The following is a 19,787-nucleotide window of genomic DNA, read 5'->3' as shown; positions in this document are numbered from 1 at the left end:
AAAAATTTTTAAAACTATACCAGTAGGAAATCTGAATCACATAAAGGAATGAAGCCCTGGAAATAGTAAATATGTGGGTAAATAGAAAATATAAAATTATGAGTATAAATTGAATAATATTTTTTTTTTGAGACGGAGTCTCGCTCTTGTGCCCAGGCTGGAGTACAGTGGCGCTATCTCGGCTCACTGCAAGCTCCGCCTCCCGGGTTCACGCCTTTCTCCTGCCTCAGCCTCCCGAGTAGCTGGGACTACAGGCGCCCGCCACCGCGCCCGGCTAATATTTTGTATTTTTAGTAGAGACGGTGTTTCACCATGTTAGCCAGGATGATCTCTATCTCCTGACCTCGTGATCCGCCCGCCTCGGCTTCTCAAAGTGCTGGGATTACAGGCGTGAGCCACCAAACCCAGCCTTGAATAATTTAAATATAACATTTTAAACATTTAAAAAGTAATGATTATGGGCCGGGCGTGGTAGCCTGTAATCCAGCACTTTGGGAGGCCTCCTCACCAAATTAGCCAGGCATGGTGGCAGGTGCCTGTAATCCCAGCTATTCAGGAGGCTGAATCAGGAGAATTGCTTGAACCCGGGAGGTGTAGGTTGCAGTGAGCCAAGATTGCGTCACTGCACCCCAGTCTGAGCGACAGAGCAAGGCTCCATCTCAAAAAAAAAAAAAAAAAAATTACGTAAAGCAAAACTAACAACTGTTTTGTAGGGTTTATACCATATGTACAAGTAAAATGTTTAACAACAATAACATAAAGGCCAGGAAGGGAAAAATAAAAATATACTGTTTTAAGGTTCTTCTACTATATGTGAAGTGTTATAATATCACTTGATGGTAGACCATGATAAGTTAAAGATATATACTATAAACTCTAAAGTATGTAGGGATCAACGAACTTTTTCTAAGGGCCAGATAGTACATATCTATCTATCTATCCATCTATATCTATCTATCTATCTATCTATCTTATTGATCTATATTTTGAGACAGGGTCTTGCTCTGTTGCCCAGGTTGGAGTGCAGTGGTGCAGTCATAGTTCATTGCAGCCTTGACCTCCTGGGCTTAAGCAATCCTCCTGCCTCAGCCTCCCAAAGTTCTGGGATTGCAAGTGTGAGCCACCATGCCCGGCCAGATAGTAAATATTTCAGTCTTTGCAGTCTATTTATTCTCTGTGGCAACTATTCAGTGCTGCCATTATGGAGTAAAAGCAGCCACAGACAATACATAAACAAACTGGGGTGGCCGTGTTCCAATAAAACTTTATTAATAGAAATAGGCAGTGGGTCAGATTTGGTCCAAGGAGCAAAGTTTGCCAACTGTTGCTTTAAGGTAACCACTAGGAAAATACTACAAAGAGTTATTCCTAATAGGCTAACAAAGGAGATAAAATTGAAGCATTAAAAATAATACAAGAGACAGAGAAAAGGTAAATAAAGAACAGATGGGACAAATAGAAAGCAAGTCACAAGATGACAGACTTAAACTTATATAGCAATAATCACATTAAATGTAAATAATCTAAATATCCCAATTAAAAAACAGAGATTCTCAGATTGGATAAGAAAGAAAGACCCAACTATATGTTACCTCGGAGAAACATACTTTAAATATAAACTCAGAAATAAGTTAAAAGTAAAATAATGGAAAAAGATTTAATATGCCAACACTAATCAAAAGATAGATATTATCAGATAAAGTAGATTTCAGAGCAAAAAATATTACCTGCAATAAAGAGGGTCATTTCATAATGGGGTCATTATGAGGAGTCAGCTCCTCAAGAGAACATAACAGTCCTAAATGCTGATGTACCCAATAAAAATAGATTGAAAATATAAGAAGCAGAAACTGATAAAAGTGCAAGAAAAAATAGAAAATTTCACAATTATAGTCAGAGATCTAAAAACATCTCCCTCGATAATTTAAACAAGTAGATAGATCAGTAAAGATATATGAAACTTGAACAAAACTATTACCTAACCTGACCTAATTGGCATTTATAGAACACTCCACCTATCAATTCCATACAAGCTGTCCCAGAAAACTGAAGCAGAAAAAACATTTCCAAACTCATTCAATGAGGCAACCACTACCTGATACCAAAACTATATGGCATCATTACAAGAGGGAAAAAGATCACTAGAGATCAACAGCCCTCATAAACATAAATACATAAATTCTTAGAAAAATTTTAGCAAATCAAACCAGACAATATATAAAAAGATAATACATCATGACCAACCCCAGTAATGCAAAAATAGTTTAATATTTAAAAATCAATATAATTCATCATATTAACAAACTAAAAAAGAAAAACCATACGAGTGTCTCAATAGATAAAAAAAATCATATACCTGTAACATGTACTCTTTTTGTCTGGCTTCTTTCACTCAGCATAATTACTATGAGATTCACCTCTGTTGCTGATATGTCAATACTCCATTGCTTTTTATTGTTGAGTAATATTCCATTGTATAAAAACATGATGTTTATTCATTGGTGATGTAAATTTAAGTTGTCACCAGTTTTGGGGCATTACAAATAAAACTGCTATGAGCATTTTATCTACAAGTCTTTAAATGGATATAAGCTTTCATTTTGCGGGGTAAATGCCTAGAAGTGGAATGACTAGATCGTATGTTTAACTTTTTAAAAAATTGCCAAACGATTTTTCATAGTCGTTGTACTTTTGCACATCCCCACTATTAGTGTATGAAAGTTTCTATGACTTCACATTCTTATCAGCAATGGGAAGTCTTTTTAATCTCAGGCATCCCATTAGGTATGTAATGGTCTCATTATGGTTTTAATTTGCATTTCCCTAATGACTAATGATGCTAAGCATTCCTTCATATGCTATTTTCCCTCTGTATATCTTTTTTTTGGTGAAGTAACTGTTTAGTAGATACAGAAAAAGCTTTTCATAAGATCTAATATCCTTTGACAATTAATAGAAAAACTCTAGCAAACTAGGAATAGGAGCAAACTTTGTTAATCTGATAAAAGATGTCTATAACAAAAGCCTATAGCAAACAGGATACCAAATTGTGAAATATTAAAAGCTTTCCCTCGAGACAGGGAGTGAAACTAGTACAACTGCTATTATCCTTCTATTCAACGTTGTACTGAAGGTCTCTAGCCAATACAAATGCCTACGTAAAATATATTAAAAATACATAAAATATATGAATGAGAAAGGAAGAAATAAAGTTGTCATTTTCACAGATGACAAGATTGTATATGGGGAAATTGCAAAAGAATCTATGGATACCCTATAAGAGGTAATAGTTGGATTTAGTGAGGTCACCAGAATCAAGGTCAATATACAAAAATCAATTAATTTTTTGTACAGCAGCAACAAACAATTTAAAATTACCATTTATAACAGCATAAAAATCAAATGCCTAGAATAGATATAATGAAGATATGCAAGATTTCTACATAGAAAACTCTAAAACATTGAGAACAATTTAAGGTAACTTAAATAAAAGGATCTATACATGGATTAGAGAAGTTAATATTTATTGTAAAGATGTAAATTATCCTTAAATTGACTTCTAGAATCAATGCAATCCAAATTAAAATGAAAGTATTTTTAAGACATTAATAAGCTGATTGTAAAATTTTTATAGCTACCCAGACTTGATCATTACATAATGTATGCTTGTATCAAAATATCACATGTGCACCATAAATATGGACAACTATTATGTATCCATAAAAATTAAAAATAAAAAAGTAAAATAAATTTATATGGAAATGCGCTGGGTCAAGAACAGCCAGCATAAACAAAGAAGTACAAAGTTGAAGGGCTTATGCTACTAAAGAGTTATTATAAAGTTTTAGTAATTAGGACAGTATGATATTTGGACAAAATAAATAATCAAGAAGCAGAGCTGCAGATGCCTGGACACTTGATTTATGACAAAGATAGCAACAGCAATACAGAGTAGTAGAGAATGAGCAGCCTTTCAATAAATGGTGCTGGGTCAACATGGAAAACAACAGACTTGGGCATCTTCCTCATACAAAAACAATTTCAAGTGAATTGTAGATTTAGATGTAAAAGGTAAAATAATAGAGTTTCTAGAAGAAACTATCTTGGGATGGGCAAAGATTTCTTAAGTATTAATAGAATAGACATATACACTAAACATAAAGAGATTGATAAGTTGGGTCATATTAAAATCAAGAGTTTCCGTTTCTTAGCACATTGTTAAGAGAGTGAAAAGGAAAGTCCCAGGATAGGGGAAGACATTTACTTATAGCTAACAAATGACTTGTTTCTAGAATAAAGAATCCCTATAAATAAGAAAAGGAGAGAATGGTTTAAAGAACTCCTATAAATTAAAAAAAAAGAAAAGAAAAGAAAAGAAAGACCCAGCAGAAGAAAACGGGCAAAAAAGTTGAACAGTCACTTCTCCAAAGAGAATATCCAAAAGGACAGTCAACATGAAAAAGTGCTGAATCTCACTGATCTAAGGCAATGCAAATTAAAACTATTATGAGCTTAAAATGTTGGTGAGGATTTGGAGCCGATGGAATTCACATACATTGCTTGTAAGTAGGTAAAATTGGCACAGCTACTTTGGAAAACTGTTTGGCAACATCAACTAAGCTTACCCTAAACACACCCTATGACAGCAGCTCCACTCCTCAGGTATAGACCCATGAAATACATAAATATGTGTCCCACAAGACAAGTACAAGAATAGTTACAGAAGTTTTTATTCATAATAGCCCCAAACTGGAAACAACCTAAATGTCCTTCAGTAGTAGAATAGATAAATAAATTGTGGTATATTCAAACAAGAGTAATAAAATGAACAAATTACTGATAGATAAGATAAAACAACTGAAGTTAAATCTCTGAAACATAAGTGAAAAAAGCCTGAGAGAAAAGACTTCATATTGTATGATTCACATTTACATAACATTCAAAAACAAACTGAAGTTATTAATGATATGAGAAGTCAGGATAACCATAGTGTTTACTTTTGCAGGGAAGGGAGATCATATCTGAGAAGGGACAAGGGCTTTTGAGATGCTGCTGACATTCTGTCTTGGTCTGAGAAGTTATTCCATAGGTGGTGTTTTCTTTGTGAATATTCATTAAGCTATACAATTAGAATTTGTGCACTTTTTCTGAAGATATATTTATGCTTCAATTTAAAGAAATGTTAAAGAGAATGCAAAATCAGAAGATAGGAGGAAGAAAGAGAGATCTCTCTGGATTTGAGAGCAGCAGTGACTCTGGAAGCCCACCAGGGAGGTGGTAACAGCCTCGAAAGAAAAAGCGTTGGAGCCTAGGAGGATCTCAGAATGAGGTTTCCAGTCTCAGCAATAATTCCTAAACCACAATAACGAACCAGAACACTAGTTGCCGAACACTAGCAAAACCAAAAGGAGCACATGAGCTGGGACACTGGGGATCTCACCAATGTGGATGGTTGACCAATGACCTGAGTATTCCTCCCCACCCCAACCCAGCCTCCTGGGATCACACTAACTATTGGGAAAGTTCTGAACTTGAAACAATCACGAGGGAGATAGGATTTATGCTGATAATGGCTGGAGTTATCCTTTCCAACAACCCAGCAGAATGGGGACTTGCAGTCATAACTCAAGTTGAGTTCTAGGAAATAAGAAAAGATTTCTTACATATCTAAATTTGAGGATAGAGATTCTTACTAGATACATGGAAATAACAAGTCTGGGTTTTGTTTATTAGTTTTTAATTTTTAAACAGACTTCCTCCTTCTTCTCTCATCCTTTCTCCTCACAGTTTCTTCCCAATCATCACACTTGAAACAGTAGGGCCTAAAGCCATCTATCTGGTATGCCTGTAAGGATGGCCCTGTGGATATAACCCAGGACTTACTATTCCCCCCAAATTTGCTCTTATCTACTAAAATAAGCATATGTCAGGAGCTATCTCCTCTCTGCAAAGACACATGTACCTTTCTGTACTTCACTGGCACATCTCGGATGTTTGCCAGTGCGTTCATTTTTCTGTGCAGAGTTGTCCATGTTAGCAAAATTCTGCAACGTGTTCCATTTATTTGATGAAAAGCTCTACTGCATGTTCTCCTAAGCACCTGAAACAGCAAAACACAGCATTTGTAGAGATCATTTCACATTGGTTAATTATTGCAAATGGGTTCAGTTCTATCTACAGCGTAGACTGAGAAATGGTGTGGGTGCCGGCTGAGATCTACCAAATCCAGTGACCCAAAGTCCCAAGCACATTGTGCTGCCTGCAGTAGGAACTGCATAAGAAGTCACTGTTGATGTTGCTTACAGAACTACTGAAGGCTTGGATTTTATTTTTATTTTTTATTTTTTGATACAGAGTTTCGCTCGTCACCCAGGCTGGAGTGTAATGGTGTGATCTTGGCTCACTGCAACCTCTGCCCCTGCCCGGGTTCAAGTGATTCTCCTGCCTTAGCCTCCTGAGTAGCTGGGATTACAGGCGCCCACCACCTGTAATTTGTATTTTTAGTAGAGATGGGGTTTCACTATGTTGGCCAGGCTGGTCTCGAACTCCTGACCTCAGGTGATTTGCCTGCCTCTGCCTCCCAAAGTGCTAGGATTACAGGCGTGAGCCACCACGCCTGGCTTATTTTTATTTAAATTTAGCTTTACCGAGACATAATGTATACACAAATAAAATTCATCAATGTTAGTTGTACAATTCCAAGTTTCGGCAAATGTTTACAGTCGAGTTAAATATCACCACAATTAAGACATTAATTTATCTATGATGCTGAGAAGCTCCCTGTGTCCCTTTGCAGTCAGTACCCTCCCAACCACTGCTCTGGCAACCACTGCTCTGCTGTCACAATTGTTGCCTTTCTAGAATGTCACAGAAGTGCAATCATAAAGTAGACACTCTTTCATGTCTTTTTTCACTTAGTGTAATGCTTTTGAAATTCTTCCATATTGTTGCATAGATCAGTACTTTGTTCCAATTGTTCTACATCCTAACCAACATGTGTTTGCTCAATCTTGCTAATTTTAGGCATTCTAGTGATTTTATAGTGGTATCTCATTGTCATTTTAATTTGGATATTTTCATGTGCTTATTTATCTTCTTTAGTGAAGTGTGTTCAAATCTTCTGCCTTTAAAACAAAAAAATTGGGGACAGGCCTGGTGGCTCACACTTATAATCCCAACACTTTGGGAGGCTGAAGCGGGAGGATTGCTTGAAGCGAGGAGTTTGAGACTAGCCTAAGCAACATAGTGAGACCCCATCTCTACAAAAAATAAAAAATTAGCCAGCTTGTAGTCCCAGCTACTCTGGAGGCTGAGGTGGGAGAACTGCTTAAGCCCAGGAGATCAAGGCTGCACTGAGCCATGATAGTGCCACTGCACTCCAGAATGGACAACAGAGCAAGAGCCTATCTAAAAAAAAACAAAAAAAAACAAAAAAAACCCACAAAACCCAAAAACAATTGGATTTAATTGGGTTATTTATTGAGTTGTAAAAGTTAATACATTCTGGATACAAGCCTTTTATCATATATGTTTTGAAAATATTTGCTCCCTGACTGAGGTTTGCCTTTTTATTTTCTTAACATTATCTTTTTAATGCAAATTTTTAAATTTTGATCAGATTTGTCAAAATTTTCTTTTAAGGTTTTAAGATTTCTTTTGTCAGATCTAAGCAATTTTTGCCTAACTCAAGGTCACAAATATTTTCTCCTACATTTTCTTTTAGAAGTTTTATAGTTTTAGCTCTTACATTTAGGCCTAGGATCCATTTTGAGTTACATTTTGTATATGGTATTAAGGTAAGGGTCAGGTTCATTTTATTGCATTTGAAGATTCAATTAATCCAGCACCATCTGCTAAAAAGAATATCCTTTTTCCACTGAATTATCTTGGCACATTCATCAAAAATCTACTGTGTGTGTATGTGTTTATTTAGATACATATAGTGCTATTTCTAGATTCTCTATTCTGTTCTTTTGAACTCTGTGTATATCCTTATACCAACAGCACACTATCTTGCTTTAGAATAAGTTTTAAAATCAGGTAGTTCCAACTTTGTCTTATTTTTCAAAATTATTTCAACTGTATTAGCTTTTGTACTAGCCCTTCTGAATTACCATATAACTTACAGGTCAATTTCTACTAAAAAAAAACCTCCCTGGATTTTGATTGAGATTGCATTGAATCTATAGAACAATTTAGGGAGAATTTAAATCTTAACTTTGTTGAGTATTATGTTCCATTAATATGGTATAGTCTCCATTTATTTAGATATTATTTAATTTCTCAGCAATATTTTACATTTATCAGTGTACAAAAATTGTACATATTTTCTTAAACTGATTAAGTATTTCATATTTTTATGTCATAAAAATGGTCTTAAAATTTTTTAAATTTCTAATTGTTTGTTGCTGGTATACAGAAATATAAGTAATTTGTATATATTGATGTTGTATCCTGCAACTTTGCTAAACATTTTTTTTAGTTCTAGTAGCTTTTTTGTCGATTAGGAATTTCTACATATATAATCATGTCATATGTGAATAAAACATTTTATTTCTTCCTTTCTAATTTGTATGCCTGTTATTTCTTTTTATTGTAACACTGCAATGACTAGGGCATCCAGTACAATACTGAACAGAAGTGACAATAGTGGACATCTTTGTCTTGTTACTGGCTTCAGTGGAAAGCATTCAGTCTTTCAGCATTAAGTACAATGTTAGTTGTAGGTTTTTTTTAAATAAAAGCTTGTTATCACTTCTAATCTTAGTTTCCTAAGAATTTTTAACAAGAATAGGTGATCAATTTTATCAAATACTTTTTCCACATCTATGGAGATGATCATATAATTGTTCTTTGTGAATATATTAATTGAATTACATTGATTTCTTTTCAAACATTAAAACAACATAGTGTTCCTGGAATAAATGCTACCTGGTCATAAGATATTATCACTTTTATATACTGAAGGATTCAGTTCACTAAAATTCTGTTAAGGATTTTTGCATCTGTGTTCATGAGGGCTATTAATCTGTAGCTTTCCTTTTCATTTTAAAAATGAAATTTTGATTTGGGCATCAGGGTAATGCTTGCTTCATGAAATGAGTTGGAAGGTGTTTTTTTTCTCTTAATTTCTGGCACAGTTTGTGTAAAATTGGTATTAGTTCATCCTTAAATTTACAAGTTAAGCCATCTGGGCCTGGAGTTTTCTTTGTGGGAAGATTTTTAATGACAAAGTCCATTAACTTAATAGATACAGGGCTCTTCAGATTATCTATTTCTTCTTAACCGAGCTTTGGTAATTTGTGTATTTCAATAAATTTTTTCCATTTCATCTATCATGAAACTTAATGGCATAAAGTCATTTATGACCCTTTCAATATCTGCAGGTTCTGTAGTAATGTCCCTACTTCATTCCTGATATTGGTAATTTGTGTTTTACATATTTGTGTTAAGTCTGGCTAGAGGTTTACCAATGTATTGATTTTCTCAAAAGAAAACAGCATGTGGTTTTATTGATATTTCTCTACTGTTTTTCTAAATTTTCTATTTCATTGACTTCTACGATTATTTTTTCTTTCTTCCTGCTTACTTTGGGTTTCATTTGTTCTTCTCTTTCTAGCTTTTTAGGTGGAAGCTTCAACAATTGAATTTAGACCCTGGAGTGCAATGGCACAATCTCGGCTCACTGCAACCTCCAACTCCCCACCCCCAGTAGCTGGGATTACAGGCACTCCCACCACATCTGGCTAATTTGTTGTATTTTTAGTAGAGATGGGGTTTCACCATGTTGGTCAAGCTGGTCTCAAACTCCTGACCTCAAGTGATCCACCCACCTTGGCCTCCCAAATTGCTGGGATTACAGGAGTGAGCCACCACACCGAGCACCTTCTTCTTTCTTAATACATGTATTTAATATCTTAAATGTTCCTGTAAGCACCATTTTAGTGGCATCTCATATATTTTAACATGTTGTGTTTTAATTTTTCTTTCAGTTTAAAATATCTTTTATTTTTCATTGTAATTTCTTTTTCACACATGGTTTATTTGGAAGTCTAATGTTTAATTTCCAAGTAGTCAGGGGGATTCTCTAGTTATCTTTTTGTTGTTGATTTGAATTTTCCTTTTGTTGTTTAATGGGGCTTTTTATAAATGTCAATTAGGTAGAATTGGTTGATAGTTCGTTCAAGTCTTTTACATCCCTACTGATTTGCAATTTATTCATTCTATCAATACTAAGAGAGAAGTGTTGAAATTCCCATATTATATTATTGTGAATTTGTTTATTTATCTTTTAAGCTTTGTCAATTGTTGTTGTGTATTTTGAAGCACTATTACCAGGTGCATGAACATTTATAATTTTTATGTCTTTTTGGTGAATTGACCCCTTTATCATTATGAAATACACTGCTTTATCCCTGGTAATATTCCTTGTTCTAAAGTCTATTATTTTTTCTGATGTTAACATGGCCATTTTGGCTTTCTTTTGATTACTATTAGCATACTATATTTTTTCTATCCTTTTACTTTTAACCTGCTTGTGTCTTTATATTTAATTATTGAGTTTTCTTCACACTTCTGCTGGCAGGAATGTGTCTTTATATTTAAAGATGGTTTGTTAAAGACAATATACATTAGGTCCTGGTTTTTAATCTAATCAAACTCTGCCTTTTGATTGGAGTGTTTAGAACTTTTACATTTAATGTAGCACTTGATAGAGTTGGGCTTAAACCTATCAATTTCCTACTTGTTATATTGGCCCTTGTCCCTTTTTTCTTGGATCTTTTGAGAGTAAGTGCATATTACTTATGGTCTCATTTTATCTTCATTTCTGACATATTAGCTATACTTATGTATAGTGATTGATTTAAGGTTTATAGTATACATCTTTAATTTATCACAGTCAAATAATAGTATGCTACTTCACATATAATGTAAGAATTTTACAACAATACACTTCCATTTCCTTCCATCCTTTTTGTTACTTTTGTATACATTTTACTTCTACATATATTATTAATCTCATATTGCTTTTTAAACACTCAATTATCTTTTAAAGAAATTAAAATAAAAAAGTATTTTATCTTTATCGTTTTCAGTGCTTTTCAATCCTTTGTGTAAATTCAAGATTCTTTCTAGTGTCATAGTCCTTCTATCTACAGAAATTCTTTTAATTTTTCATGTAGTGCAGGTCTTCTGATAATGCATTCTCTAGGTTTTTGTCTGTCTGAAATGGTCTTTATTTTTCTTTTATTTTTGAAAATTATTCTCACTGAGTATAGAATTATGGATTCATAGGTTTTTTTCTCTTCCTGCCTCTCCCAAGAACTTTTATATTATTTCTTTGTCTTCTGACATGCATAGTTTCTGATGAGAAGTCCACTGTAATTCTTATTTTGATTCCTCTGTCAGTAATAATCCTTTTTTTATCCATCAACTTTTAAGCTTTTCTGTGTATCACTTTCATTCAGCAATTTGATTTTTCCTAATTTTTTATTATGGTAAAATACACATAACATAAAAATTTGCCATCTCAACCATTTCTAAGTGTACAGTTGAGTGGAATTCAAATTCATAATGTTGTGCAACCATCACCACTATCTGTCTCTGTAAATCTTTTCATTTTGAAAAACTGAAATTCTATACCCATTAACCAATATGGTACTCCCCCAGTATTTCCTACAATATGGTGTTTCCTCAGTATTTCCCCATTCCTTTTTCCCTGCAACCCCTGGCAACCATCATTGTACTTTCTATTTCTATTACTTTGACTATTCTATGTGCCTCTCAGCAATTTTATTTTCATGGTATCTTGGCATAATTTTCTTTATGTCTTTAATGTTTGGGTTTTAATGAACTTATTTAATCTGTAGGCTATAGTTTTCACCAAATTTGGAAAATATTCAGCCATTATTTTTTCAAATAGTTTTTATGCCTCTGCCCCTTTCTTTCCTGGGGCTACAGTTATATTAGATCATTTCATATTTTCCCAAAGGTTATTGATATTCTGTTCATCATTTTTAAGTCTCTTTTCTCTCTGTCCTTCATTTGGGTAGTCTATATTGTCATGTCTTCAAGTTCACTGATTTTTTTTTTTTTTTTTTTTTTACGGAGTCTCGCTCTGTCACCCAGGCTGAATTGCAGTGGTGCGATCTCGGCTCACTGCAACCTCTGCCCCAGCTTCAAGCAATTCTGTGTCAGCCTCCCAAGTAGCTGGGTACAGGTGCCTGCCACCATGCCTGGCTAATTTGTGTATTTTTAGTGGAGATGGAGTTTCACCATCTTGGCAAGGCTGGTCTTGAACTCTTGACATTGTGATCTACCTGCCTTGGCCTCCCAAAGTGCTGGGATTACAGGCATGAGCCACCATGCCCGGCCAAGTTCACTGATCTTCTGAAGTCTCTCATCAGCTGCAAATCCCATCCACTGTATTCTTATTTCAAATATTGTATTTTTTCTTTCTAAAGGTTACATTTGGGCTCTTTTTCTCTGTCTTCCATTTCTAGCCTCATCATGTTCAGTTTCCTTTACATCCTTGGGAATATTTGTAAGATTCATAATAGCTGCTTTAAGGTTTCTTTGTACTAATTCTATAATCTGTCATTTTTAAGTATGTTCCTATTGGTTGATTTTCCTCTCAGATATGGGTCATATTTTCCTGTATCTTTTCATGTCTGGTAATTTTGTATTAGATATTGGACATTTTGAATTTTACATTGCTGAGTGCTGGGTTTTGATATATTCCTGTAAAGGATGTGGCACACTTTTCAGTAACTTGTAGATCCATCTGACCCTTTCAAGCTTTCAAACTTTGTTATGGCAAGTCCAGAGCAGCTTTTACTCTGGGAATAATTTATCCCCACTACTACCTAATTCCTACCCAATTCCTATCTAATTACTACCAATTCCTATCTAATACCATGTCTCTGCATTCTGGTTTATGGTAACATGAAACATTCCCAGTTCTGTTTAAGCCCCAGAAATTGTTCAGCCTATGGCCTTTTGGTGGGTATTTCCCCAGTCTTAGTTTCTTCTCATGCATGTGGAGATTACTGCTCAGCCAAAAACTTAAGGAGACCTCTCTTCAGGTTTCTGAACATTTTTGGTGCAGCTCCTTCCTTCAGGGTTCTCCCTATAAATTCTAGCCTCTTTGGCCTCTCTGAATTCTTATTTTTATCTTCTCAACTCAGAAATCTAGAATTCATTTGGATTTCCTACAATATGGCCTAAAAACTGACCCCAGTACGAAATGGGGGCAATTGTAGGACTCATCTTCCTTCAGGGATTTTGTACTTCCTTCAGGGATTTTTGTATTTCTTCCTTCAGGGATTATTGTACTGTGCCTGTTGTCCAATGTGAGTTGTTTAACACATTTAACTACTTTTTAGTTGTTAATAGCAAGGGCACAATTTAATTTCCATAGCAATTATTTTTCATCAGCAGACTTGGGTTTCATTTTGCCCATTTTTTTCCCTAAGGAACTTATACCATTTATATATACTAATGAGTAAAGGATTGAATAAATGATTTTACGCTCTACTTGTCCTTTTCCCTGCAGTATTTTTCCTTACTTTGTTCTGTAATCCTCACAGCAGCAATTCTCAACTTTTTTTTGGTGGACAATCTATATTAAAAATTTGATATTTAATAGAATTATTGACAATATTCTTCAAGAAATTAAGAGATTCAAAATAACAGAAACAAATCAATAATGATCAAAGTACAATCACCAATCCAGCTTAACAAGGTTTTTTAGTATCTATAAAAGCAGCCCCTAGGGCTGGGTGCGGTGGGTCACTCCTGTAATCCCAGCACTTTGGGAGGCCGAGGTTAGGGGATAGCCTGAGCTCATGACCAGCCTGGGAAACATGGTGAAAGTCCGTCTCTACAAAAAATATAAAAATTGACCAGGCATGGTGGCATGTGCCTGTAGTCCCAGCTACCTTAGGGGCTGGGGCAGGAGGATCACTTGAGCTCAAGAGGTCAAGGCTGCAGTAAGCTATGTTTGTGCCACTGTTCTTCAGCCTGTGTGACAAAGTGAGACCCTGTCTCAAAAAATAACCAAAGCAGCCACTATTCATTTACCACCCCTCAATGTTATACCATTTTAGTAAGAACCGTCTACTGCCCTAGCTTTAATAAGGCTGTTATTAAAAAATGCATTAGTGTTCTGGAATTATGAGTGATTCGAAAAATATTAAGTTTCCTGTTATACAGTAGTCCACCCTTGTCTGTAGCTTCATTTTCCAGTTTCAGTTACCCATGGTCAATCGTGGTTTGAAAATATTAAATGGAAAATTCCAGAAATAAATAATTCATCAGCTTTAAATTATGCACCATTCTGAGGCATGTGATGAAATCTCCTATCATCTGACTCCACCCCACCTGGGATGTGAATCATCCTTGTCCAGCACATTCAAGCTGTATTTGCTACCCCACCATTAGTCACTTAGTAGCCATCTCAATTGTCAGATCCACTGTCATGTTGTCTCAGGGCTTGTGTTCAAGTAACTCTTACTTTACTTAATAATGGCCCCAAAGCACAAGAGTAGTGATGCCAGCACTTTGGACATGCCAAAGACAAGCTGTAAAGTGCCTCCTTTAAGTGAAAAGGTGAAAGTTCTTGACTTAATAAGGCAAGAAAAAAACTGTATTCTGAGGTTGCTAAGATCTACAGTAAGAATAAATCTTTTATCCATCAAATTTCAAAGGGGAAAAAAATTGGTGATAGTTTTGGTGCTTCACCTCAAACTACAAAAGTTGTAGCCACAGAGCATGATAAGTGCTTAGTTAAGATGGAAAAAGCATTAAATTTGTGAGTGGAAGATATGAACAGAAACAGTCTGATTGACAGTAATCAGTTTGGGTATTATCCACTGTTTCACTGGCATCTAATGGTGGTCTTGGAACATACCCCCCTTGAATAAGGGAGGACTACTGTAATAATAATGTATGTACACTGTCAACATTTAAGAAAATATGATAAACTACAAAAAAATTTTAAACAATCTGCAATCCATGGCCGGGCACTGTGGCTCACACCTGTAATCCCAGCACTTTGCGAGGCTGATGCGGGCAGATCATGAGGTCAGGAGATCCAGACCATCCTGGCTAATACAGTGAAACCCCATGTCTACTAAAAATACAAAAATTAGCTGGACATGGTGGCGTGCACCTGTAGTCCCAGCTACTCAGGAGGCTGAGGCAGGAGAATCGCTTGAACCCAGGAGGTGAAGGTTGCAGTGAGCCAACATCACACCACCGCACTCCAGCCTGGGCGACAGAGCGAGACTCCATCTCAAAACAAACAAACAAACAAATAAAAAACAATCCCCAATCCTAACACCAAAAGACCACACTGTTACTAATGCTTTCCAGTCTTCTCACTGCATACCTGTGAAGGCAGGATGAGAGGAGGTGCAGGCCAGATGTGAACAGAGCACTGCCCAGGTGTGCCTTACTGGTCCACCTGTATAACTGTTCATGAGAGGATGGCATGGACCTAGAATCTAAGAAAGAGCAGTGAAGATATACCACCTTCCGAATCAACAACATATGTTTAAGCAATTCCTACGTTGGGGCCAGTGCAGCAGTCCAGAGTATCCAGTCCTGGGTTCAAGGTTATGGTCTGCCACTTAATAGCTCTGATTCTGGATGAGTCACTTAACCTTCTGAGACCATTTCCCCCTCCATAAACTGGGAGTGATAATAGCACCTTCCTCTTAGGCTGATCCATGTGAAGTGGTTAATACTCCCTATCCTGCAGCAGGCTTGTATTAATGTAGGGTTTTAATATATGCACAGGGATATCGTATTAACAACTTAAAATAATAGCTATAATTTATTGAGCCTGTACAGTCCTAAATGCCTCTATGGAATACCTTATGCAATTTTTACAATAATCCAGTGAGGTATAATCCCACTTTTTACAGATGAGAAAACTGAAGTTTGGTGGGGGGTTAAGTGACTTGCCCAAAGTCACATTAGAAGGAAAGTGGAATCAGGCTTTGAACTCAGGAAGTCTGACTTCTACTCATCCTTAACCTCTATAATAACCTCTCAGGCAGCACATACTAAATATTAACTTGCTAAATTTTGACATTTAGCACCCAAGTGGGTATGATTGGTTTGTTATTATTATTTTTAGAAATAGAATCTTGCTGTGTTGTCCACTTGCTAGAGTGTAGTGGTGCAATCATAGCTTACTGCAACCTCAAACTCCTAGGCTCAAGTGATCCTCCCACCTCAGCCTCCAGAGTAGCTAGGACTACAGACACCTGCCACCACAGCTGGCTAGTTTTAAAATTTTTTGTAAAGACAATGTCTCACTATGCTGCCCAGGATGGTCTCGAAATCCTAGCCTCAAGCGATCTTCTCACCTCAGCTTCCCAAAGCACTGGGATTACAGTGAGCCACTGTGCCTTACCTGGTTGGGTTTCTAAAGTTAGAATATTGCATATAGTTTTCAAAATATAAAGCAAATAAGGGATGGCTGGGTGGGGGGGCAAATATTTGACTCTCTTGAATATTCACAGAATGCTAGGTTTCATCAGAACACAGTTTAAAAACTCCTGGGGGAAGTTCACTGTTGGGCAGTTCTAATTGCTAGAAAGTTCCTTCCTGTATCAAAGCTGATTCTCTCTGTCTTTCTTTTTCTATCCGTCCTAATTCCCACCCTTGGAACCAACTCAAAATAAGTCTCATTTCTCTTCCACATTGGTGATTTTCAAAACGCAAGTCATAGTCTGTAGTCTTTTTTGAAGTTTTAGTTTGTCATATGCGTGTGTGCGTGCTGGGTCACGATATAAAATGCATTTACCATGAGTCACAGTCAAAATGTTTGAAAGCCACTGTTCCATATGACTATTCTGCAAGAATTTGAAGGCAGTTGTCATGCCGCACCACCTAAAGACTAATCTTCTTCTCCACATGGGATCTCCTTGGCTTTTGCCATATATCTCCTTGCTGCATGGGGAGCTCCTTTCCTCACCAGACCCAGGCATCGTCCTGCAGTCCTGTCACCAAATTCACGAGACTCTCTGCTCAAACCTTCTTAGGGATGACTTCCCTGACCACCCTCTCTTAAGAAGCACCAACCCATCTCTCTCTAGCCCCTTACTCTGCTTTATCTTTTTCAAAGCACTTTTCACTACCCAACATTCTATTGTATGTTTATTACTTTATTTGTTTATGATCTTCCCCAATAGAAAGTTCAACTCTGAATCTTCAGTCTATTTCCTGGCACATAGTATTTGCTCAATTGGCCAGGCATGGTGGCTCACACCTTGAGCCACCCACTTTGAGAGGCTGAGGGGGAAAGATGGCTTGAGACAGAAGTTCATGACTACCCTGGGCAACACAGCGAGACCCTGTCTCTACAAAAATAATAATAATAGTAACGAGAATTTTTAAAAATAGTATTTTGTTCATAAATATTGGTGGAATGAATGAATACTAGAGGTAGACACTTTTTAGCAATTGTGTGTAGAGCTGTGCTCATAATATATTTCCTGCGGGAGTTAGATTCTACAAGGACAGCTTACATGGTCACAACTATAGGCACAGTTTCATTTTATCATCTTTTATGTTTTTAAAAAATGTTATATATGCTAAGTATTATAGTTTACATTATACATGTTACTGTACAGGGTATATAAACATGTACTAAACTATGTATACTGTTACTTTAGATGGAATTTTTTTGGATGTCCTGAGTAGTTTCGTCTGTAGGCGATTTTTATCTACTCAGTTATAAGCATCTTAGAAGCAGCTTACATTTTTTCAAAGCACTCTCAGGTAAATAACCCATTCGATAGTCTTCATAGGCTGAGAAAGTGTGTCAGGGAGCTGGAAGGAAATTTAGCGGCGGGCTAGTGACCAACAGGTTCCAATCTCACCCTTTTATTTTACAGATGGGTAAATCGAGGCCCAGAGCAGGGAAGTCGTTTGCTGGGGGACACCGCCTGAGCTGGGGTGGACCTATGAGTAGAGATCAGGTCTTTGGCGTCCACCAACTGCCAGGCACTGAAGCCTCCCAACTTTTGCGCACTCGCGGAGGCTGAGCCAGAAGGGTCGGACGCCCACGCCTCTCGCAGGAGCTCGGTGGAGCAGGCAAGCCCCAGCTGTCACTACTTTTCGGGTGGAAACACCGAGGACACGCCCCGACGCAGGGGCAACTCCCTTGGTGGCTTCTTCCCGCCCTTGGGGCTCCACCTAGCTCAGCCCTGGAATTTCGCAAGCACCTGGAGGCCGGGGGGTCTCCGCGGAGGACATGGTGCGCCGTGTCCTCTTCCCCACGACCTCAGGGACCGGTCCCCCCGCCGGAACTGCCTCCTACCTGGTCCGGTCCCGGCAGCTGAATCTGGCCAGCCCAACCTCCCGGTCGCTATGGCAACCACAGGCCTAACATTCGCGAGTCCACCTTCCGCCGTCCGCGAGGTAACTTCAGCCAATGGCATCCTCTGTTTCTTTAACGTGAAAAGTTGTTGACCAATCATTAGAGGCGTTTCAAAGTCCGCACAGAAGCCGGCCGAATTTTAGGGCTTAGGTTAATTACATCAGGGCCTGTGGCGGGGTGGGGAACTAATAAGAGGTTTATCTAGGCCATGCTTCAAAAATCTTGTGATAAACCAAAAGCCTAAGAATTTTGCTCACTCAAAAATCCTGCTTCAAGGAATATACCTAAGAGAATTAACATTCATCCAAGCCCTGTTTCTTTTTTTTTTTGAGAGAGTCTCGCTTTGTCGCCCAGGCTGTAGTGCAGTGGCGCAATCTTGGCTCACTGCGACCTCCGCCCTCCGGGTTCAAGCGATGCTCCTGCCTCAGCCTCCTGAGTAGCTGGGATTACCGGCGCTCGCCACCACGCCAGGCAATTCTTTTTGTATTTTTAGTAGAGACAGCGTTTCACCACGTTGGCCAGGCTGGTCTCGAACTCCTGACCTCAGGTGATCCACCCGCCTCGGCCTCCCAAAGTGTTGGGATTACAGGCGTGAGCCACCACGCCCGGTCCCAAGCCCTGTTTCTAACAGAAGAAAAAAAAAAAAAGATTGACTATGGGTGACTATACAAGGGCAGCCACTTAGTATTCCACGAGCCCCTCTTCACACGCTTCAGGGCAGGGCGGTCTCAGCGACCTTGTCACTCCCCTACTTAAAGTCCTCCAATGGCTCGCCTTTAAAGTTAGGGTGAAATCCAAGCTTTTTTTTTTTTTTTGACAGGGTCTTGCTCTGTCGCCCAGGCTGGAGTGCAGTGGCGCGATCTCGACTCGCTGCAACCTCCGCCTCCCGGGTTCAAGCGATCCTCCCGCCTCAGCCTCCTGAGTAGCTGGGACCACAGCCGCTCGCCACCACGCCCAGCTAATTTTTAAATTTTTTTGTAGAGATGGGGTTGCACTATATTGTCCAGGCTGGTCTCAAACTCCTGGGCTTAAGTGATCCTCCCGGCCTCCCAAAGTCCTGAGATTACAGGCGTGAGCCACCGCGCCGGCCCCCAAATATATTATTTATAAACTGTCCCTGACCCGTCCCTCAGATCGCAGGCCCAACCACGCCCCCGGAAAAATCTCACCAGCCCTGCTGGCCTTCGGGCAGTTTCTACAATGCACCAACTGCTTCCTCTCTCATGTTCCCAAGGAGCTTTCTCTGCCCCACGATCTGAGACCAGAACTGCCTCTTTCTCATTGTTGATGTCTAGGCCCAAATGACATTTCTTCATATGTAAAACGGGCTTCATGTCTCACTCATGGCTGTGACGATCTGAAAGCAAATGCGTGTATATGACAACGTGTGAGC

The 19,787-nt window shown here is 37.9% G+C and overlaps 1 protein-coding gene across 5 annotated transcripts in view; it reads right to left on the bottom strand.

Moving 5' to 3' along the window:
• STPG1 (sperm tail PG-rich repeat containing 1) overlaps window positions 1-18,459 on the bottom strand; it is a 56,841-nt gene extending 38,382 nt beyond the window's left edge. The window contains exons 1-3 of one of the 5 annotated variants that reach the window (XM_054540139.2): window positions 18,335-18,443; window positions 15,392-15,506; window positions 5,963-6,100 (exon numbers count right to left, since the gene is read on the bottom strand). In XM_054540139.2, coding sequence (XP_054396114.1) covers window positions 5,963-6,032 — 70 coding nt within the window. In that variant the 5' untranslated portion in view covers window positions 6,033-6,100; window positions 15,392-15,506; window positions 18,335-18,443. Of the gene's footprint in view, window positions 1-5,962; window positions 6,101-15,391; window positions 15,507-17,894 lie in introns of all 5 variants that reach the window. The other 4 variants (XM_054540145.2, XM_054540156.1, XM_002811284.5 and 1 more) reach the window with 4 other exon arrangements.
• Between the last annotated feature and the right edge of the window lie 1,328 nt (window positions 18,460-19,787).

This window comes from Pongo abelii, chromosome 1 (genome assembly GCF_028885655.2).
Source record: "Pongo abelii isolate AG06213 chromosome 1, NHGRI_mPonAbe1-v2.0_pri, whole genome shotgun sequence".
NCBI lineage: Eukaryota > Metazoa > Chordata > Mammalia > Primates > Hominidae > Pongo > Pongo abelii.
Note: the sequence above shows the minus strand (reverse complement) of the source record. Positions and strands in the feature narration are given on the sequence as shown.